The sequence below is a fragment of the Chaetodon trifascialis genome, chromosome 17, assembly GCF_039877785.1.
Source record: "Chaetodon trifascialis isolate fChaTrf1 chromosome 17, fChaTrf1.hap1, whole genome shotgun sequence".
In the NCBI taxonomy this organism is placed as follows: Eukaryota; Metazoa; Chordata; class Actinopteri; order Chaetodontiformes; family Chaetodontidae; genus Chaetodon; species Chaetodon trifascialis.
In genome coordinates, this window is record NC_092072.1 from 13249000 (window position 1) to 13272619 (window position 23620).

General features: G+C 45.3%; 1 protein-coding gene across 1 annotated transcript; it reads right to left on the reverse strand.

Moving 5' to 3' along the window:
* Position 1: 1 nt before the first annotated feature.
* On the reverse strand, positions 2–23274 carry elp2 (elongator acetyltransferase complex subunit 2). Its single transcript, XM_070985437.1, has 19 exons — positions 23151–23274; positions 21701–21778; positions 21312–21376; positions 21129–21198; positions 18592–18738; positions 18191–18286; positions 17101–17201; positions 10919–11050; positions 10186–10335; positions 9000–9191; positions 8705–8774; positions 8401–8496; positions 6620–6677; positions 5615–5687; positions 5075–5267; positions 1923–2044; positions 1506–1648; positions 1151–1264; positions 2–530 (listed from the first exon to the last, which is right to left on the reverse strand). The coding sequence occupies exons 2-19, from the start codon at positions 21735–21737 to the stop codon at positions 329–331; spliced, it is 2061 nt and encodes a 686-aa protein (XP_070841538.1). The 5' UTR covers positions 21738–21778; positions 23151–23274; the 3' UTR covers positions 2–328.
* Positions 23275–23620: the final 346 nt, after the last annotated feature.

The window sequence follows — 23620 nt, forward strand, 5'->3', positions numbered from 1 at the left end:
ATGCGATCTGTGCAGATATCCAGCAGCGCCGTCTTCTCTGAATCTAAAACACTTTGAAGTGTCTAAGCGAAATACCACCCTGGGGTCATGGCGTTTTCACCATCTTGCTTCCACCCATCAAATCCGTTCAGCTGTGCGCAGACAGACTGCGGGGCATGTGTGCTGTGGGTTTGTCCTGCGACTGACCCATGACTTAACTGGCTGTCACAGAGAGTGAATGGCTTGCCAGCGAGCAGCTGTGGCCTTGGTGCCACAGTCAGGCCCGTGGCCCTCAGTCCAAGTTGTCTCTCTGCATGCGGGAGACATAATAGTGTCAGTGTTGGTGGTGCTAAAGAGCCCGTTTGTTGATGTTGAAGATTTTGACAGAGTGGTCGGCGCTGGCACTGGCAAGCTGGACCCAGGAGCTCTCCTCCTCGATTTCACTCTCTCCGTCAGGCTGTCCATCCTTCTTCGTGTTGTTGTTCTCTCGACCTACTCGGCCGGTTCGGGGCCTCCAGCGGAGTCTCTTGACCGCCAAGGAGTGGCTTTGTCTGCGAAGGGATGTGTGATGAAGGGAAACAACAGGATACTGCTCTGGATGACAGAGCAGGCATTACAGCAAATCAAAAAGTAAAACACAATGTGATAACTTGTTCACCCTTTGATATTTCCTCAACTGAAAACAGTACAAAAGGGTTATTTTAACATTTGACCTCATCAAGTTCATTGATTTTTGTAAATATATACTTATTCTGAATTTGATGCAGCAGCATGTTTCAAAGAAGTTATAACAGGAGCAACAAAAGCTGAACTTCCCTGAGCAGCAGTGGAGCCCTCTGATACAAAGACGCACATAAGACAACCTGTCCTCAGTTCACACCCTGAGCTCTTCAGACGATGACTCACACACCCACGTGGGATACAACACACACAGGAATACACACAAGTACCTGTTGATGCCTCCTCGTCTTACAAAGGAAGGCAGCCATTCAATCCAGCAGCTTTCTGCTTTTCCTCCATAACACACACACCAGCCATCAAACCGAGGCTCACCACTGTTACTGTGACACAATGTCATTTACATCTACTGCCAGTGGCCACTGGAGGCCTTTTAAAGTCACACCAGGAAGTGAACTTCAGATGAACCGTGTGTGTGCTGTATAAAGGATACGAGAGGTCTGTTTCTCCACAGCTGCTCCAGTCGTGTCCTCCAGCCGGCTCCTGGCCAGGGCTCCACCTGTACAGCAAGATCCTGCCGCACTCCAGGCCCACAGCAAGCAGGTAGCTGTGGAGGGCACCAAAACACACACACACACACACACACACACACACACACACACACACACACACACACACACACACACACACACACACACACACACACACACACACACTCAAACCATCAGGCAATAACCTGCAGACAAAACTGAAAAAGTCTTTGCAGTACGTTTTCAGCTGGATCCAGCAAGTGATGCTCGCATAAATTGTGTGTGTATGTGTGTGTGTGTGTGTGTGTACCTGTTTACCTGTTATCAGAGCAGAGTGTGGGGCAGACAGCCACAGCGGTAGCAGAATCGCCCACATCCAAGATGGAAGAACATGGTTTAATCTCAGGAGGAAGCACAGAATCTCCAGAGTCCTCTAATCTGCACGGGCCCCACACAATCACCTGGAGAGAGAGAGAGAGAGAGAGAGAGAGAGAGAGAGAGAGAGAGAGAGAGAGAGAGACACACACACACACACACACACACACACACACACACACACACACACACACACACACACACACACACACACATATATAAACACAGACAGACTTGTGTGAGCAATCAAAGTTCTTTCACGTTACTCCCCCAACGTGTAACCATCAGTTTTCTTAGCCTCACCTTCAAAGCAAAGACTTGTTGTTGTTTTTGTAAACTGCATCAACATCTGAAAATTACCTTCTTGTCCCGACTGGAGGTCACGAAGTATTTGCTGTCTGGGCTCCAGTCACATGACCAGATGATTCGGCTGTGCACGGCTGTGTCCTTCCCTGTGTGTGCCCACAGCGTGAACTGGGGCTCTGCGTGGACACAACAAGCACAACACTCGTATAAAGAGTGAATTCAAGCTCATGGTATTATTAGCAGTCCATACACTAATGTATTCGCCACATTTCATTTATAGAACAACATGCTGACACTTCCCCTTTGAGGACAGATGAGCCGGCAGTCAAAACTTCGTGTCACGATTATTGCAGCGTGACATCAGCATGTCTGGATTCCCACCTCGCTGCTCTGTAGTAACAAAGGCTCTCCAGAGCGACAAATAAACAGCCAAACAAGACAGAGAACCTCATTCCAGCCCTCCATTTCAGTCAGTTTTGGTTTATGACCTGCTGCTGTTTATTTCCCCAGCCTAAGTCATTTCAGACCCCAGATTGGTTTTCCCAAGAGAGCTTGTTTGTATGCTGCTGGCAGCCGCCTGTCTGCGCGTCCGCTGCACTGCTGCTCTCCACTGGCACACACACACACACACACACACACACACACAAACCGAGCCGACATGTACACACAGCCGTAAAAACCACAGCGTCGCCACAAAAGTCTGAGTTAACCACCGTGTCGTGTCTATGTGCTCACAGCACACCCTCTCCACTAACACACATACTGTATCTCTGCATGTGTGTCTCTCTGCACACACTCATAATTGAGGCTGTGTTGTTTGGGACACACAGGTGCTGCACCTCCCTTCAAAAACACTCTCATCTGAGGACCGCGGGGGGGGGGGCACAACGGAGACCAGAGACGGACAAAGTAGAAAAAGAGGAGACGTGCTCGGTTGAGACACGCTGAGCAAAATATGTCAAGACGGTAAAAGAGCAGCACGTAAAAAAGGTTACGCAGATTAGACAGCTGCACCAAAAAGAAAAAAAAGGGAGAAGTGTGTCTCCTTAATGAAGACATCCGTGTGGTTGACCCACGAGGAAGAGGAGGAGGGAGGTGGAAGAGGAAGGTGGGAGGACACGGTTAGACAAAACAGGTACGAGGAGAAGGAGAGACACAGAGGAGGTGAGAGTAGAGGGAGTCTGTTTGTTTGATCAGCTCTGACTTCGTTTAACCTTCCCTGCTCTAGTCTGTGAGTGTGCGCGCATGTGTGTGTGTTCTTCACAATCACCTTGAGTGATTCAGCAGCCAACCAGAACAGACGGGACCCCCCCCCCCCCCCCACGAACGCCATGCCTGCCTGTGTGTGCAGTCCACATGCAGGCGAGCGGCAGAGTGCGGGACTGGTTAGCCCGTCAGTGCCCATTAAGAGCATCCTGAGCTGCACAGGAAGCCACGAGATGCGTTACCGAGTGCAGCGGGGAGGTAATCCTCTGGGCTTAAGCGCTGTGTTCTGCTCACCTTGGATGCAGGATCGGGTTATTTGTCTGAGTCAAGGTGCTGAGATTCTCTCATATAAACAAACTCTCCAGGACGCACAGACTGACGATCTGACATCAGCTCGGGGAGGTTTCTAAATGTTTTTAGATGATGACAAGGACTGAGAAACAGGGTTTAATGTGGGTAAATCACATCTGGTCAGTAGTCAGTCAGTAATTCATAGCTCACCCACTCCGCAGAAACAGATTACTCTCTACTCTTGGACCCACCATCAGAGATAAGGGCTCATTCTTCGGTAGCTGAACAGTTTGTTTTGTGTTGAGCACATGAAACACGCACAGAGAGTTTGTCACCAGCTCCTAAACTGCAGATACAGAATGTGTCTTCTTCTCTCTGGGACATAATAACTGGTGTAAATGTAGCTGTAAGAGTCTGTCTGAGTCAGAAATAATGGACTGACTGCACCTCGGCTGCCTCCGTGTCATGCTGGCCCAATCACAAGAGACGTGACATTAACTTATTGATTAAATATTATTTAGTCATCATCAATCGTTTCGAACCTCTGGCCTTGAATAAAAATCAGATGCAGACCTTTGAGTATTACGTTTGAGCACTCCTGAATTTAGGAGTGAAAAAGTTATTCACCGAATGTAAAGAATAAGACACATTTATAAAGCTGCTTCCAGCGAAAAGAGTGACCTTTAAGTGATCACATGATTAATCACATGCAGGTTCAGAGCGGGAACAACCAATCAGTGACTGACGAATGATTTATTCAGCATCCACCATAGTGTTCATGGTTTAAAAAGTTAAGTTTGGAATTTCTTAAAAGGGTCATTTGATTTGTGTGAACTCCTGCACCAACATGTTTAATTAGCAACAATCTAGCAAACTAATAATCTATAAAAAGGGATGAACAAATGCGGATTAAAGAAGTTATCTGGTCCCATGAGCCTATAATCAAACCAGCCGAGAACAAGGCAGCACACAAACACCGTGTCTGTGCTTCTTCAAACACGAGTTGCACAGCTCTAGAAATTTGTTTACAGCCTCGATAGTTTTCTTCTTCCTCTTCATCCTGACGTGACACACATGCAAGCAAGCGCAGATTTGATGAGCTCTCGCAATCTGCTGCAACTTTGCCGTGCTGACAAGCCCTCTGGCAATAAATGAGGTTGAATAAGTACACTGGAAGGCATCTGTTGTATTCTGCGTAGTTAGTGTCCATCTGAAAGCCAGTGTGCCCCATTTCAAAGCTTTGCTATTCAAAGTATTACCTGAAATAAAGATATTAAGTTTGGCAAAAGGGGAAGTTGGTGGAATTCAAATTGTGGTCAATTTCCACAAATACGCAGAGAAAACGTGGTTGTAATAAATAAATAATTGAATAATCTTTCCTTTATTAGCTCCTTTTTGGACTACTTTCAGTCAACACATCACTTGTTTGGCTCTTCGCAGCATTAATTAGGGGAGTCCTTCCAATCAGGCCAGCTTGACTTGGAACAAATCTGCTCAGTGGGTTTACCTTATTTTAATTAATTTGAATTAGGGGAGCTGGTGTTGTCTGCCAGCGAGGCTCCAATATTGTCTTCTTTGTCTTGAAATGCACTCAGACACATTTTTAATTAAGCTAAATTTACGTGCGGAGCCCTGTGGAGGGCTATTATCTCACCCTGAGCTGTACGGCCGTACAAACCAACAGCCCCTTCATTAGTGACAGCTCTCACCGAGACTTTCAGGTGTGGGCAGGTTCCGTCTCCATAACGACCAGGTACGATCACGGGACACGGCCAACAGGAGTTGTGCGTCGGGGGAGAAGGCCATCTGGGTGACGGTGAGGCTGTGGCACGGCAGCGTCTGCAGCTGACGCCACGAGGCTGCACTCCACAGCAGGACCGCTGCGTGCTCGGCTTTGGATGCCTGGAAAGACAGTTTAGATTAGTCTATCTGCAGAGAAAAAAAAAAAACACAATATGACTTTAAAAAGCATCCTGAAACCCATTTTTCTTGGTCTTTTTCTTCTTCTATAGCTTTCATTTTGTGGGCTATACATTTATTTATTGCATGTGTCGAGTCCACCTCCCTCTGTGCCTTTTCTTCTTCCTATAAAGCACTTTGAAACTGGACAAATGCCATAAAGGAATAAAGCAAAAAGGACAAAAACAGGGAGAAACAGGAGCTGAAGGAAAGAGAGGAGTGCAGGGTGAGACGGAGGGTGGGGGTCCGGACTGTGACACAGTCTCTGGCCTCGATCTTATCACGCTGACCTTGCATGCAGAGGCCACCACCGTGCTGCCGCTGTCTGAGGCGAGACAGAACATCTCAAAGCCGTGGCCGTACCTGGAGGAGACAGAGGACGACAATCACACAGAGTTTAATCATGAGCTGGCTTCCAGATAACAGCCGGACGGAATATGCGGAAGGACAGACAGGGGATCCGAGAGACAGACAGGTGACGGGAGGAGCGCGACAACAAAAGGCGGCGCTCCCAGTCTGACAGTAAATTAAAGATCGTGTTGTTCCAAAGCGTCACCCCGACGAGCTTCCAGGCTCCAGCCATGGCTGCTTGCTGACAGGTAAATAAGCAGACAGAGTGTGAAATTAAAATACTGATCTGCGATGACTGGTCCTCCTCCCGCTGACAGAGATGAACAATGATGACGCTCCGGCTAATCACTCAGAGCCTAATTATTTTCTAGCTTGCTGACTATCACCTGCTTGTTTTAAAATGTCAACAAGTCAGCAAAGTGAAATCATAGCCCGCAACCTGACAATGGAGAGAAACTCCTGCCCCCCCCGCCCCCCCCGACCAGGAAGCTTTCAAACGCTGCGGCAATTTGGCCGCCACGGCGAGAGTATTATTTACGCCACCAAAATAATGTGGCCACTTACTCATTTTAATGTTTCTATTATGCACTAAATGATTCAAAAGCAGGTGAAGCCAAATGGAGGTAGAGAAATGCTCTTCAACACACACACAATGCCCACACCTCCAATAAACGGCCAGGCCATACGTCATGTTTACGGCAGATTGATAGGTAAATGGATTTAACATTGGCTACAAATGGAGGCAATATATTCAGGCTGGAGGGGAGGCTCATGGGATGGCAGGACGCTGGATGCTGATTGGCTGATGAACGCAAGGAGGGCGACAACCAAGAGCAACTCCATGTGGAGATGTTGCTTCATTAAGAGTGTTACAGACACTCAGAAGAGGCTGTGTGCTGTCTTGGTGTTGTTTGTACGAGCGGCAGAGACATTTGGATACTCACAGTTTCTGGACCTCAGGCCAGAGTGTGTTCTGGAGAAGATGATCCTCTGGTGGGGGCTCTATGCACACACACACAAGCACAAAACACACAGTTAACCACAGACTTCAAAATCCTTACATAACTGTCATTTGCAAGATGCTGAAAACTGTTAAAATTCATCCATCCATCCATCTTCTATACCCGGCTATCCCTTTCTGGGGTTGCAGGGGGGCTGGAGCCTATCCCAGCTGTCAACAGGCGAGAAGCGGGGTACACCCTCAACCGGTCGCCAGCCGGTCGCAGGGCAACACAGATAGACAAACAACCATTCACGCTCACACTCATACCTAAGGACAATTAAGAGTCACCAATTAACCTAATGAGCATGTTTTTTGGTCTGTGGAAGCCGGAGTGCCCGGAGAGAACCCACGCATGCACGGGAAGAACATGCAAATTTCACAAAGAAAGGCCCTGCCCGACCCAGGGGATCAAACCGGCAACCTTCTTGCTGTGAGGCACGCACACTACCTGCTGCACCACCGTGTCGCCCTGTTAAAATTCAAATACAACCAATTTACTAAATGAGGATTACACCCAAGTGGCTATTAGAATCCCCCCCTTTAAATCCTTGTACTGTTAACCCAAAGAGAGACAGATAAATGTGTGTGTGTGTGTGTGTGTGTGTGTGACAGGCATACAAGTTAAAAGGGGGAAAAAAGAGAGAGTGAACTACAAGCTACACGGATGGCTGCGAACACGACTGATCGCCTGGAGACAATGTGCTCTCACATTCACACTCAGTCTCTTTCAGCATTTAGCTCACATAAAACCCTCAGCCCTGCAACTTTTCCCAAAACCCCCCCAAAAAAGCAATTTTGAAACAACTACGGCTTTATCTCCGATTCTTAACGGCAGCTAGCTTTGAAGGGGATCAAACCTAGCCGGGCTCCAATCCCCTCACTCTCATCGCAGGCTCTGCACAAGCCCGCGCCGCCTTCGTGCTGCGTGCCGCTGAAAGCTCGACTGCTCGTGTTCTTCTGATTGGTCACGGGCTTCCCGTTTCGCCTAATTATTCATTTGTCTCCCTGCCTGCGGAGGCCAATCAAATGAGTGAAAACTCATTGTTAACAACAGTCTCCACACTTGGTTGCTCCCTGCATAGCCCGGGGTCATCGATACTTAAACTTTGCAATCACATAAGCCTGCTTTCTAATTAGCATTGCAGATTAAGGAGTGGCTTCAATCATGCTGATGACAGCCCTTGACACCCTCTTGCCCAGGGGTTTTAAAACGCCATGCTACGTTCTCTTCATTTGATTCTCATCCATTTCCCATCTGCGCATTTCCTACAATTAGTTTCTCTATTTTGCATTTGTTCCTCACCTCCTCTTCCTCTGTGTACCTCTGTGTGCCCTCTACAACATTAACTCAATGCCATGCTTTCTGTTTATATTTACATTTCACACAACGTCCTAACTTTTGTGGAATCTGGGCTGTAACATGGGCCTCCAGCAGAACTCAGGCGCTGTGGGAGTATATTTGTTATAATTAACTGTCTGTCTGGCTGCATATCATTGTCTCTTATAAGAACATCCAGCGACAGGCAGACAGGAGCTCTTGATTGTGTACTGAGTGGGTCGCAACAAGGAATATAAATCAGGCTATCAGACTGTGGAGGAGACGGGGATGCATTCTGGCTCCAAACTTATTCATCAGCCAGGTTTAAATTGAATGAGGGTTTACTGAGACAACTACTACATTTTGGAAATGACCATGCTCTGCTGGAAATAGCTTTACCATACCGGTCATGATGAGCGGGTGGAAGTAAGACTCCTGGTACTGATCAGATACACTGCTGAACTGCTCCTTGTCTTCACTGGTTTTTGGGACAAGGTCACCTAGAAATGTGAATGATTTCTATAAATATGCATGACTATTTGAATATAACATGTCATAAAAAGGAGTGAAAACACTAAACAAACCCTCAATTTAATAAGGCTCTCTCAAGCTACTGCAAGGAGCTCATGAAAATTGATTTTCAGACAAAACTTGGCCCCGAGCCTGAGCGCTGAAACACTCAAACACAGAGCTGAGCAAGTATTTTACCTTGAAATACAGCTTTGTTGGACAGACCCAAGGCAGGTGTGCTGGCTCCTTCTGGAAGGCTGGCAGAGTCCTGGCAACCAACAGATAAATGAACGAACACACACACACACACACACACACACACATCAATAACTGTGTGAGAGTGGGGGCAGTCCACTCAGCACATTTTACAGCTGGAAAATAAAGTGAAGGAACACTACAAAGAAAGTTGTGGTGAGATCTGATCTGTGGACAGAGGGAAAACGTGGCTCTTAAGCTCCTTTCATTTCAGACATTTATCTAATTTGGCACTCACGCTAGACGTCAGCAGCTTTTCTCTTGAGGTCCCGGAGATGTTGGCAAAGTTCTCCACAAAATTACGAGGCGCTTGAAACACTCGCAGGACCTTCTCATCGGCTCCAGACACGAACTGAAACCTTCCGACCATCGCCAGACACTGCATGTCGTATCCATGGATCTGCGGCCGCGAGATTTCGTGCCAGGTTTCCTGCAGGGTGAAGAGGACAAAGAGAGGTGTTGTAAAGATGCAGATCAGGTCAGAGTGATCCAAACTAGCAGCATGTGGTTGCCATGGGGAAGAGCCTGCCTTTCAATAGATCTCTGATGTCGTCTGAACCGGGTTTCTTGGCTCTACATGCAGGCTTTTGTAAGCAAGCCAAACAGAGCACTGAATCTCCTGTTCAAATGAAGCATTTCCAGCTTCAAATGCAAAGTGTTCTCACGAGAGAGGATGGAAGGAGCCACGACAGTGACCGGGTTTCCTCTGGCACCGACACTGAGGGGGTTAATATTCCAAACTGGCACCTTGAAAAATGTAATGCAGACTGGGACCTTGATTATATTTCTACCTGAGCTGAAGGTGAAGAGTTTTCTGTGGTACTGATCAATCAGTCCCTGTACCTCAAGTCTTGATTCATTCCCTAAAAAATGTATGATCACTTCTAAGAAACTCCTTATTATGAAGTCACAGCCTGTTCAAATTCAATCAGGGACACAGCAACATATTTTAGCAAAACAGGCAGAAAATGCATGAGGTATAGACTATATCCCAAAAAGGTTAACCGGAGGGCGCTAAAAGGAAAGAAGCGTGCCAAGGAACCACGGTTTACAGGAGACAAGAGGAAATAGAGAGGCCTAATGTCAACATGTTGATGCTCAGTGTGTTGAGGAGAGAAGAAGAACACCACTGAATGCATCCTTTTCTTTGAGGTAAATGGACTGATGTCTACGTGTTGCACATTATTCCAGATAGGAATGAATGAAGTGACAATATAGGATGTGAGATTTTGCTAAGAGGTGGTCATGTCCACTGGAAAAGACTGTGAGACATCCTCTTTTGTTATGAAGCATCTTTGGTTATGTTGCCTCACCCAGCAGGACAGCTTCATCAACATCAATGTGATGGACTACTTATTAGATTTGAGCCACAAGTGTTTTCTTCCACTTCAACATGTTCCAGGTGATTCTCTGTCTTTTTTTACCTGTTTGGCATCTTCTTTCCTCCATGGAGTGAAGAGTCTGGTGGTCTGGTCTGAGCCCACGCTGAGGATGAACTCTCCCTCAGGATCCCAGCTCAGGTCCTGGACTGCATTAAAGTGTCCTGATATCACAACCCCAGGCCTCCACTCTCCCTGGTCACATGGCATTGCAATGGTCAGTTCACAGCTTTCAGCCTCTGATTTCTACATTCCCCTCTACATGCACTTGCACGACTACCACCCCTGCCACATGGCGGTAAACCCCAGAGCCGCCGCCTGTGATTGGCAACTATATGAGGGTGGCTGATTATAATTTAGCCGCTGCTGTCTGAGAAGCCGATCTCGTTTGAAGCATCTGAATTAGTTATCAGCACCTTCAGGTTCGCGCTGAACTTTAAAATTCACCTTCCGAGCGGGCATAATTGAAATGCAGTTATCTCTGAACTTGCGTCGTGACTGCAGACCCCAACTCTTTCTCAGGGACACCCAACAAAGACACATGCGAAGCCAGTCAAATTGAGTGGCAGACAGGAGGCTCGGTGTGACTAATTACACTAATCACTGTCTCTCACACAGTGTAGCTGTGTAGCCATGCACTAACACTGAATCGTATTTCAAACACACTTACCATGACAGTAATTCAGGGAAAATTTGTATATCTCTTATGCAAATTAAAGACACAATTTGTGCACTTTAACTGAGCAGATTCAAGAGTAACTGAGGCCACGACTCTCACCTCTTTGTCTCGGTCTTTGCACCAGAGATGAAGCGCACCATGAAAAGCGTGAGCCACGATCATGGAGCCATCTGGACTCATCTGGCAGCCGTAGAAACCCAGAGTGTTGCCACCAACCTCCCCTACACGCACCTGGTGTGAGAGGGATGAAAAAAAGCATGTGGGGCAGATTGTTACTGATCAGAAGCAGTAAGTCATTTGTCTTTTTCAGCACACTCGTATCTGACATCAGCTGGGTGAAGAGCTCTGACTTGCTGCAGACAATGATGAAAGGAACCTGTGACAACATCAGCTGCCACATATGGAGGAAAAACAAATGAGCAAAGTAGGTTATTTAAAAAAATACCGCTATTTCTGGCAATTATGAGCCCCTCATTTCATTCAATATGACATTAAGCCACGTAGTATACCGTATAGCCTTGTTGTTGTAGCGAACACCAGGATTTTGTGTAAAGCCACAGGCCCTGATTTATAGAAAAGAAGAGGATTAAAGAGAAAAAAGTTATGGTTCTCAAATCTGTTCTCAGTCTCCCTTCAAGACTTATTAACTAAGAGCTCCCATAATGGTGGATGGAAGCAGAAAAAATACAGCAAATTAAGCTGACGAGTCAGATGAGAAATTATGCAAAATGGGACTTATTAGAGCTGAATAAACTGTGTTGTGTTTCTTTCTGACAAAATGCATTTGTCTAATAGAAAACAAAAGGAGCTGCAGCGCAGCCTATCACGCTAAACAAATAATCATGAAAAATGGCAAAGCTTGAGAACACAGAAGGATTTACATAAATTGGATTTGGGTGAGAGCCTGTGACCCCTGCGTCATGTTCACAGGGCAGATCATATAGACAGTGGAGGGTCCGTGGGGTCTGAGCTTCCACTGAAAAACCAATCCAATTTAAAAACACCCATAATCACAGCCTCTCAGCTCCGAACTGGAATTACCGCCTCACAGATGTATGCCTCCGCTGTCAAGCCGCATTTACATCCACATCTGTCCAGACTCATATAACGTGTAATGAAGACTCTGAAGGAACTTAATCAAAGTGTAATTTTTCACCTGAAGCTCAATATCAACAAAACCAATGAGCTTGTGGTGGATTCAAATGTGAATGTTGCAGCAGAGGAGCTACTAATTGTAAAACACTGATGCCTCGCGCACATCTTCAAGCCGGCAGCACAGAAGAAGAACTATATAATCACCATGTCATTATTAACGTATGAATTATTGAGTTATGGCCCTACATGTGTTGTGTGTCTGTGTGTGTGTGTGTGTGTGTGTGTGTGTGTGTGTGTGTGTGTGTGTGTGTGTGTGTGTGTGTGGCCACATCCTGGAGGCATAAAAATGCTGGAAAATGAAAACAGCTCCTTTAAGATTCTGACCACCTGTCCAGTCTCAGGCGTCCTGCTTTTGTGAGTCAAGACAATTGCGGATTCAATCCCAACCTGCAGCAGAAAGCCCATTTTGATTTAAATGCAGTTACAAATTACACAGACAATTGAGAGCGTACCCGTTTAAACTCCATCAGAGGTCATTCAAACTCACATTAAGTTTCTATAAAGGTTTTTTTTTTTGTGCAAAGCCGAGAACAAAAGAGAAAAGTGGAAAAACAAGGGTGTTTAAAATAAAACATAATTGTTGGAAGCAAAACTGAGGATTACAACTGAAAATGAATAATATTCAGCCAAATAAAAATCTTCTAATTGGTTCTAAAAATGTAAAAACTGAATTACAATCTGTATTCATTCATCCTTTCACTGACATTAATATCCATAGAGAACAGAAATTACATATTAAAACAGGGAAAACGGGACAATATTAATATCTCATCCTGTTGCTTGCATAACCGGCACGATTCAATGTGGGATTATGACTCCGCACGGAAATAACTTTGAGACAATATGGAAATGAATCAAAATATTTAAAATCTGGATAAACAGGAATTGTTGTGTAGGCAACAGAGAGCTTTACGAAGCGCTTCAATACTGAACCAGTCAGAGAGAAATTATGCAGTCCAGGACTTTGAGACTATTCTGTTGACCAGGCCAACTTCTCACTGCTCGGAGGAATTAAAACAATTAAAAGCTTTATTGGGCCCTGAGGCCCTCGAGGTAAACTGGGCCCAGGGGGCAGATCTATTCAAATCGATAGCGGCAGAACCAGCCCTGAGGAGTGCTACGCTGCTCCCTCAGCAGCCCTGTGGTCTGTATCCAGATACGCCTATGCGTCTATAATATCACTCCATCTTTAATTAGCTTGTGCCTTAAATGATATGGACATTGGCTGTGAGGAAGTGCGAAATTCACACTGGAATGATTCAAATCTGGAAAGATGTACAGCTCAGCCTGTTATCTTCTCTTAAAGCATGAAGGTAGGGTGAGAGCACGCTTAGCTGCAGCAGCGACCTGAGGCGTACTGCAGGAGAAACACACGCGAGTGTGCGTGCATCAATTACATGTTAAACAAACACGCTGAAAGGCCACATGCAGGCACACACATCTTCACTATGTCAGCCGACTGTGTGTGTGGCGGTAAAGTGGCGCCCTCAATCATCCGGCCCTCTTAGAGAGCTCACGTTGGTCATCAATGACCTTCAAAATCACGGCTGTCTGCAGGCTGAAACACAGCGGAACTAATGACAGCGATAAAGGCATGCCTTCACTTTGAATGGCACGATCCTGCAGCCATCCAGAGAGAGAGAGACAGGGAGGAGAGAGAGACAGTCAGCTAGACACAAAGATGGCGAGATTGAGGGAGAATGAGATGCAACATTAAGCAGATTAATTTTAAAATTCTGCACACAAGAGCCTGCCGTAAATCATGCAAAAACTCACAGAGGCAAAAAGGCGTCATCTGTCTTGTTTACGAGAGGGCGAACAATATGGATGGACGGCGTGCCTTATCGGTGGCCAGCGGGGGTGTGGGGGAGGAACAGAACAAGGACAGCGAAGAAGTGAAGGCATAGATCATCCTTGGAAGGAGAAGAAGAGGGTGATGCGTGCTGAATGAGCCAAGCCAAGCCGGGAAAACCCATACAGTGTGGAATACAGGTTTTCAATCAACTTTTCAGGCTGAAATACTGACCGACGCACATTTTTCTTCAATTCAATTTCTCTTGACGGTGACATGCACAACATAAAGTAAGGAGTCCAACGAAGGACTGTTGTCATTATCTATTAATCTGTTGATTTGTCTTAATTGATCAATCACTGTTTTGTCTAGAAAATGTGAGAAAACAGATGTTCAAATTCTACATTTTATCCAACCAGCAGTCCAAAAAAACAAAATATTCAGGTCATAATGACATGAAACAAGGACGAACTGACTGTCCTCACATTTAATATGCAACAATGAGCAAATATCTGGCATTTAGTTAAATTAGCCTGGACCTCAGCAGTTGCTGAATGAAACAAAGATCCACAGTATTTTGGGCACTTCAGTCTGACCATTAAGATAATTTAACCTGCTTTCATTGTTCAGCACTTCTGTGCAGCACAGCAAGCTGTAAACACAACAAACGTGTTATTACCTTCAAAAGCTGACATGTCAACAAACAGTTTCTTATTTTCACAACCAGCAGATACGAAGCAAAATTAATTTCACATCCTGTTTTTGGCCACCTGGTGAATGGGAACTGAATATTGACTCCCTCTTGAGCTCTGTTTCAGTCTTCACCAGGTCCTGCGAAAAACATCTGGCTCTTTAGCTGCTAAATGCTGCATTATGTTCATCAACTAGTTGCTAACTTTGTACATCTGCCAGTCCGTGCTGGGCAGGTAGAGTGCGATGGGTTCATCACTTCTGCGTTGAGCATTTTACCTGGAAACACCTGGGGATGACTCCGATGAGAGAATGAGCGGGAACCAAAACAGTTAAAGTTGTCTGAAAACCGAAACAATGAGCTAAAAGATGCTAAAAAGCTGAAGCTAAAAAGGACACAGGTGATAATTCTTTGTGCTTTTGTCACAGCCAGCAACATGTTTCACATAATACAGAACAATTTCATTAATTATTTTAGCACTACATTAATAATTAAATCATTTTTATATCTCTCTCTTACCAAAGAGTGAGAATGACAGAGCAAACTAATACCACATTAAAATCTGGTTTTCAGGGAAGCAAGTTACGCTTGAATAGACACGTACACATTATTCAAAACCATTAACACTGGTTTTAGTGTCCTCTCTCGATCTTCCATGCGGTCAAGTGAAAAATGAGGAGGGTACACCAGCCGAGGTCTGTAAAGGGGTTCTCCCTCGAACACACACACACAGACTGACAATCCCTGTGGGCATTGTCGCGGCCCGCTGTGGTCAGTCTGAGATGTTAATTACCAGCGTGTCTCGTTAGTAAGATGTGCTTTACGCAGTGGTGGGCCCCGGCCACCCCACTGCTAACCCCGCTCTCCATTAAATCTCACCAATTACTCTAATCAGCGTGAAGAAGTGGAGCGCTTCTTTGTAAAAATCGGCTAATTAAGACACACATGGCCGGTCGCATAGCGCTGCGGAATCTGCTCTGCCAAAAACTTTGTGTTGCAGAGACACCTTTGTGAGTCCTGTGCAGACAGAAAACAGGAGCAAAAGCCTGCAACTCTGTCTAAGGTGTAAAGATGGGCGCAAAACATAAACACAGCTCATTCAGTGACATTTCACTGCTGCACATGAGCATCTGTGTGTATGTGTGTGTGAGACGGAGCGACAGAGGTTAAGCCTCCTTTGCAGGCAGGCAACCTGTCAGTTCAAAGGGGAGACTCATACTACACCCTTTCATATTCAACAAAAAGGTTATTTCAGGTAGAAAAGCCTGAGCCGTGGAGCGAAACTGACCACAGCAGACTTGATTTCAAATTCCCACCGCTGCTTTTTCTTTTACACTGAACGCCTTTGTCTAAAAAGAAGGAGAATATGTGACATCCGCACCGGCTTCGGGGCCGAACCGCCGTCCCTTTGTCAGAGAGCATAATCAAGACTTTCATGGTTGCTCCTTTCTGTGGTCTCTGTTGCTCATCACTGCGGATGTGAATGATGAGATCAAAGGTGCAAAAATGTAACTGATCAAGTGCGGAATCTCGCGCTTCACCTCGGAGTGTGATCACACTCAAGGTGCCTGCCGTGGCAAGGTGAGACGTTTCAGTGCAACGCCGTGTGTGTTTGTGAGCCCCTGTGCACACACTGTGGAATATATTCTGCATTTGTGAGTGGTTTGTCTGATATTTTTACAGCTCTGCCCATGATTACGTGTTTCTGTGTTTGTGTCAGGTAGGTGGAGAGGTAATTTGAGGTACTCCTGAGCCACCTGAGAATTTATTCAAAAAAAAGAAAGGGAAAAAAAAGAAAAGCTGTGGGGCAGATGGGCAGAGAAGCGCTTTTTCTTCACCATCCACACTTGTGTTAAATTTAGCCCCATTCTGGCAAAACAGCAGCTGTTGGGAGCTAAGAGAGACGAGGTGGAGGGGAGCGAAAGGAATGCAGGAGGGAGATAATGTGAGGGAAGGAGACAAGACAGGAGAAGAGAAAGGGGGGCAAGCGGTGGGGGAAAAAGAGGAGGTGGAGGACAGGAGGCGAGAGCAGAGAGTGAAGGGAGAGACAGATCATGGAGGAAAAAATAATAAGGAGTAAGGTGGTGCAGGCAGGGTCTATGGCATGTCTTCCACCAGCCTCTCCATCCCCTGTCGGCTGTGTTGGGGAATGGGTCGTAAAAGAGGGGGTTCGGTGTGAGTGAGTGATAGAAGGGAAGATGGGGGAGGACAACCTCGGCTTGTCTAAACTCACAGTGGTGCGCCGGGCTCTGCGCCTCTTCATCACTGTCTATCACTTCTATTCCTGACACCTCAATGTCAGGGAAAGTGGAGACCGACGCAGGGGCACTGACAGCAAGCGAGAGAATTCGAGGGGAGGGCTCGAGCTCCGGATCATGTCAGGAGTTACTGAAGGAGCAGCTAGCAGAAATAGAGTGGGAAATTGGTGTGTGGATCTGTGTGCAAACCCTGTGTTCCCCTCTGAGAGTGATTGATACCATGTGCATGTACCAGAGGGTGGGTGTGTGTGTGTGTGCGTGCGTGTGTGTGTGTGTGTGTGTGTGTGTGTGTGTGTGTGTGTGTGTGTGTGTGTGTGTGTGTGTGTGTGTGTGTGTGTGTGTGTGTGTCTGCATACAACCAACTTGTATTCAGGACGACACTCACCTGCTCCACCCAGACTCCAGATCCCTCCTCAGGAGCCCAGAGGATCATGGTTTTGTCCATAGAGGCAGAGAGCAGACTGAGAGGCTGTTGCAGCTCACCGCCTGCAGGGGGAGACAAAGAGATACTGGATGACCCATACAGGAACAGCATATGGAGTCAATGCCATTCAATCTTTAACAATAAAATAATTATGATTAGGCAATAGTCAGCACAATTTGTGAAGAAGAAATGCCTTTTTTCTATCTTATTAATCATCTCACAACCCCTCAGATTTACCTCTAGACCCACATATTAAGGCCTTCCATGCTTTACTTCTGTCTGCACTATTTCTTAATGTTGGCACCATACGATGCTGACACTTTGTATTTAGGATGCCTGCTCTGGTGCATCAAATCAAGTGGCTCCCACATGTGTTTACAGCTCAAAAGGCTGACCAATCACAGACAAGGGTGCTTGGGGTTAACTGGACTTCCAAAACACAGCGGGAGCTGCAGAGCACGTGTCCGACAAAGATTACCTGAGGACTGCAGGGATTTATGTTTATAAAGATGTATGATATCATGTCATATTACAATTATTCCGATCTGTGCCTAATGATAATAAAAAGCATCGGCTTGTAAAGATGGAAAAACTAATCAAGACGTGTGATTTCCGTATTCAGCAAAATAATTGCGACCACCTTTGCTCCCTGCGTAACTGCTGCATAACTGTGCACCTTTACTGAGGTATTAGACACTTAAACATCTAAACATAATGATGTGTGATGTACACACAAGCCGGATGGGTGTGAAATGATAATGATGGAATACGCTTTTAAGGAAATGAGAAGATTTAGCACATTCATCAACCTTTCCCCTGAGAACTAATTAAGCAGGTAACTTTCCACAGATGTTTTTTTTTCCCTTTTTTACGTAACTGTCACTGTCTCTGCCTTTTGTAAGCAACATGATTGTAAGACAAAGTGAGAGAAAGAATGTCTCTCAGCTTAGCATGCAGTCCATTTGCGGTCCAAGACCTTTTAGGAGGAGGCTACTGACGATGATCGACAATTTGGTTCGAAATCAGCTCCCTGATTTTTAAATGGAGGTACCTTTGTAGAGAGGAGGCTGCCAGTGGACTCCATAGACCCAGTTCTCATGGCCTGCCAGGACCGTCTCAAGAGACACAGCAAACACTGAGGACACGTCTGGAGCAGGAAGACAGGGAGGCCAGATGAAGATGTATCACATGTCAGTCTTATGCTGTGAACAAGGCAGCTGATTAACAGTTTTTGCTTTAAAAAAAAATCTCCTTTCTTTTTGTGGCCAACGACATGTTCCATGAAACTTCAGTTACACTGACAGACACACATACACACACATGCTTGGTTCTCTGTGGAGGTTGGTAAATACCATATGCCATTAAACCATCAAAAAGCGCATCTCTTCATTTGCTTAATTAGCACCCTTTTTCTTTTCCTTTTTTTAAATCAAGCCCGCGTGGCCCGCTCACCTCTCTCCTTCACTTCAAAAACGTCCTCTTTCATTTTGATGACGGCGTGATCGTCCTCTACGTGGGCGTCTGTCCCAGACTTGGCACACAGCCTCCACACTCTGATGAGACAGTCCTGTGAACAGCTGGCTAATAACAGCTCCCCACCTGAACGAGTCAGAGAGACAGCCTGAAAACCTTCCCCTGTGAAAGACATTTTCTATCAACTCTCTCACACTAACCCGTCATTGAATTTATCAAAACTGCCTTTCTGTTATTTAGTCTCCCGCGGTGCTTTGATGGAAAGTGTCTTACTCATATATCACTGCTGCTGCGGTGTTTGGCAATACTTTGAGTGCAGGCATATTTAGCTCTTTACTTCAACAAGATATCAACGCTGTCACTTTTAAATTTGATATAGCGAACATGCTAGCAAGTAGTTGCTTATCTACACATCCATTGTTCATTGTTAGAGCTGTTATCAAGGTATTATAGACGGGTGCTGCTGACTGTGACGTAGCCAGTAAGACAGCAGGAGGACAGGCCAAATATAGACAGACAGGTGGTAAACAAAGCACATGCCACTATCTCTGAGTGGCCCCCGTCTGTCACATTATGCCTTTCAGGTTTAGTCCAATGGCCGCTGGCCCAGTTTTGCCTCTGCCAAGATAAACAGACATAATAAAAATTCCTCTGTTGTTGCCATCTAAGGCCTCCTGGATGCTGCGGGGGGGGGGGGGGGGGGGGGGGGGGGGGCGTTATTGTTTGTCAGTCATGATGTAATGATGACAATGATGTTTGTTTCGCTAGCTGCCTGAAACTCTGCCGAAACTACTTGCATCAGTGACTTTCTTGACCTGGGCGCACTTTTTCTTTCATGGAAGATTGTTTTTGATACTGAACAAAATTATTGACCCGCAGGCAACAAATAAAGTTGAAACTTGAACTTCAATCGTCAGTATGGGGTTTTTCTTAATTCATTAAATTTTAAAATATCCTAAGGGAGAGTATGAAAATTATTGGGGTGGGGAGAAAGGCTGAATTTTATATATCATCTTATGAAAAAGCGATAGATCTCATAACATTCATGGAAAACAAAACAAAGCAGAGGAAAATACAGCCACTCTCTAATATTGAACAGAGCTGCTAAATAAACGCTTTTGCATCCACCCAAATTGCAAACCATGAACAGGCTCCAGCTCTGTGGCTGTTTGATTTATCATATTTTTTTCATATCACAAAAAGCCGCCTTAAAATAATTACATTTACTATATTGTCTTTGTACTGTTTTCGATCACATTCTGTTTTAACTTTGTTGGAATCAGGGTTGAAGCCTGAATGAGAGCAGATATCTGAATGTCATAAACCTCAGGTGCCTGTTTGATGGTGATGAAGAAATAAAACCCTGACACAGAGACAGGATGCAAGGAAAACACACCTTTATGAGCCGTGACACACATGAAAGACGTCTATTTGATCTCTTTTTTATATCATAAATCTTGAAATGGAAGGATGAACTGAAATAGATGTATGGATTTACAAAATAAAATAAAAGTCAGGCTGCCCTCCCTTCAGCAAAAGAATAAAATTACAATACCCAAAGTGATAATAAACAACCTGATTTTAAAATAGCACAGATTTTATTCTCCCACTAAAATTGATGGAAAGAGCATTGTGATTTAGAAAACAGGATGAAGATAGAAACACGAAAACAGAGTCGCGCTCTGGATCTGGAGTTATGACAAACTGCACCTCTAGTGCTGCAATTTGCCATCTGCCCAGTCATAAAACAGGAGAAGGATTTATTTAATTACAATCACAGCGGAGAGGGTTTTGTCATTCCTATAGGGATGTTTCACGTAAACAAACTTCTCTCCGTCTTTTTGCTGGCTCGTAGCCCGGCAGTGTGGAGTGGGTCATAGACTGTGAGTGGGACGGAGACACGGGTGGAGCGGGCTGGTAAAGGAGATGAAATAGCTTTTACGCAGTCAGAGCAGTGCAGTAATGAAGTGCCCTTGAAGAGGATTACACAATTAGTAGAGCCTGGATTGCCGTGCGCTATCACAAAACTGTGAAAAGCATGCTGGTTGGTGAAGCTGAAGTCAATACAACTGGTTTAAAACGCTGAACACACGGTGCTTAGTTTGGATCTCTGAATGATCTGATGACGTCAAAAGAGAAAATTGTCCTTTTGCTTGTTTTATTTTTGCTTTAAGAAGGTTAATATGCACTTGTCTTGCCTTTCTCATCAAATTGTTAAAAGCTGTGACAAGAAATGTCCTCCCACCTGTCAGCATTCAGCTGGTCACATGTTATCTGCCTCTTTCAAAGCCCGATATTATCCAGCCTCGCAGGCACACTTAAGATAAAGTGAACCACAAGCAAATGCTTTTAAGCCTTCAGAAGAAAAAGACCACCATATCAGAGACAAGCAGGTGCAGCAAATGCCAAGCATTCTGACTGGGGTTGAGAAGATGCTAGTGATTTGTGAGCGGCTGACTGGGGTCCAGAATATGTCTTTAAGAGGACGATGATGATGCATTAACAGCAGCACTCACCTAGAGATGCCCACGCCACCCCACGAACCCAGTCTTCATGTCCCTGCAGGGACATGGCTTTCTGCAGCTGCTGTAGAACAGTTTGAAAAAGGTTAAACGACGGCCTCAAACTCTGGAAATTGAACGAGTCGACACAGACCACACGAATGACCTGCCCCTGAGACAGCATCGGTCTGAGCTCACCTGTCCATCAGACTGCACATACAGATGCACCTGAGAGTTATCAGCCCCGCAAGCCAGAATGGGAACTGTGAGAGAAGAAGGTTAGGTTTTCACACACTGTCATTTAAGCACACGTCGAGGCTTCATGAAGAGGAGCACGGTGGAAGGGAAGGACGGAGCAGCGAGCAGACGAAAGAATGTGAAAATGACGAGACACTTCAAACGCAGGCTGCATCCTGAACGTGACGTTCGGTTACAGGCGCTAAAGCAGTGGTGCAAATTGAGATGGATGACATGAGAGGAAAAACGTGTGTGTGTGTGTGTGTGTGTGTGTGTGTGTGTGTGTGTGTGTGTTTGTGTGTGTGTGTGTGTGTGCGCGAGTGTGTGCGGTAGGAGCAGCTTAGGCTTACCTCTGCTGCCTGGCAACAGTGCCAAAGACACATCCATCACGAAACTGCTGCCAAATGATAAGGTATGGAGGCACTCAGCTGAGGAACACACATTCACACGCAATTAAACTTTCTGACTAAAACAGCGACACAATTCAAAAATAATAGACATTATGTGGAACTATATGACATGAGGCCGATGTGCCAACAGAAAATCCTCGTTCTGACTGTTCCTGTGTGAAATATTTGCCTAAAGACGTGTTTTTTCTCGGCTTCTCTTCATGCGTAGAGGCCAAAGGTCTTTCAAGTTGACACAATCTACAAGCAGGCACCAACATAACATTGACAGTATTTTTATCTGGGAACACACCCCAAGGTCATGCCCAGTCCACATACACACACGCCTTCCATGACTGTCAAGTAGCATCAGTGTTCATCTGTGCTGACAAGTGGACATAGACGTTCAACAAAGGGAGGCTGTTATGGGTGACAGCTTCGGAAGAAAAAAAAGGAAAGTAGATATGGATGACAGTTTGGAAGACCACTGATATTCAACTATGTGAAGAAATAAAAACAATATCATAATTAACACAGCAGCCGAATAATTGACATTATTTGGGAAATATAAACATTATAAAGTGACATTAAACACTATGTACAGTAAGTTCTGTCCAAAAAAACATGCAACATTTCTCTTTTTTCTTCTTTTGCCTGCATGTTAAGTGATATTTAAACTAAAAAAGTCTATTGATAGTGTATGCAGACACAATACCACAGGTGTGACGCAACCTAAACTGTTCTGCAGCACTGCAGAGGTGAGGCAAACTGCCATGTCCTCTAGCAGCCACAAGGGGGGCGGATAGGGGAATTGGTTACATTTTGGATACACATCCAAAGAAAGTGTTAAGGACCTGGTACAAAATGAGCCAGTTTTGTCCATTCTTGCAAAGCTGACATTTGAAATAAGGGCCTAAAATAATGATCCTATTCTAAAGGTTGTCTATCTGGTTACAGCCTACGAACTACGAATTACAAGTGCCAACCCTGTTTTTAAGCCTGAGCTGACTAGCCAATCAGCACGTTGCCCAATGGCCATCCAAGTCAAACTGTCCACTTTCATATGACGACAGTCTCAATAGCATATGACAAATGCAGTATCTTGGAAAAAAATGATATGGGGCAGTGAGTTTGGTGAATTTACTGTATATCAGATCATAAATGAGAAAAAGTTCCACAGCAACAAAAATGATGTACAACTGCAGGATGTGACCTCAAAATAATTATGAATCTTATCTGCTTTCATAGACACGACTTCAATCCAACCCACCACTTCAAACACCATCCTTTTGTACAATTTCCACCATTGTTACGGCAACAAAGAATCTCAACAGCTCCACAGACTGACACTAAAACACATCTGACACTGTGTGTGTGTGTGTGTGTGTGTGTGTGTGTGTGTGTGTGTCTTTACCTTCTTTGGCTTCACTGCAGAGCCACAGCCGGACTGTGGAGTCGGAGGCTGAGGAGGCCACCAGGACTTTTGAGTCCTCCACGTAGATGGCATCCACAGCACAAACTGGACCAGTGTGGCCCTTACACTCACTGATTGGATGAACTTGAAAGAGCAGAGCACATTTAGAAAATATCAAAAAAAAGAGAGGCAGGAACACCGTCTGATGAAACAGGTAGCTTACCTTCCATTTTGAGCCTCCCAGACGATGAGACGATTGTCTGAGCCTCCTGAGACAAGATGACTCTCTGGAGCTGTGACACAATCACAAGGAAGGCTAACTGAGCTCCAGGGGTTTTTCAGGTTTAGTATGGCAAGCCTGCACAGAGCCCCGACCTGTCCATATACTTTTGACATATAGTGTATATTCCACAAGGGATATGAGCGACATGCCCAGAAAGGAGGTTTACACAAAGTGTTTTGAAGTCCCA

Bases quoted from the DNA above. Each gene is read 5' to 3' on its own strand.
- elp2 (XM_070985437.1), bottom strand. From the start codon at position 21,737: ATGGATGTGTCTTTGGCACTGTTGCCAGGCAGCAGAG. The intron at 8,497-8,704 runs GTAAAATACTTG...TCACATTTCTAG, and splicing joins CAACAAAGCTGTATTTCAAG to GTGACCTTGTCCCAAAAACC. The intron at 531-1,150 runs GTATCCTTTATA...ATCCCTTCGCAG, and splicing joins TGTGGAGAAACAGACCTCTC to ACAAAGCCACTCCTTGGCGG.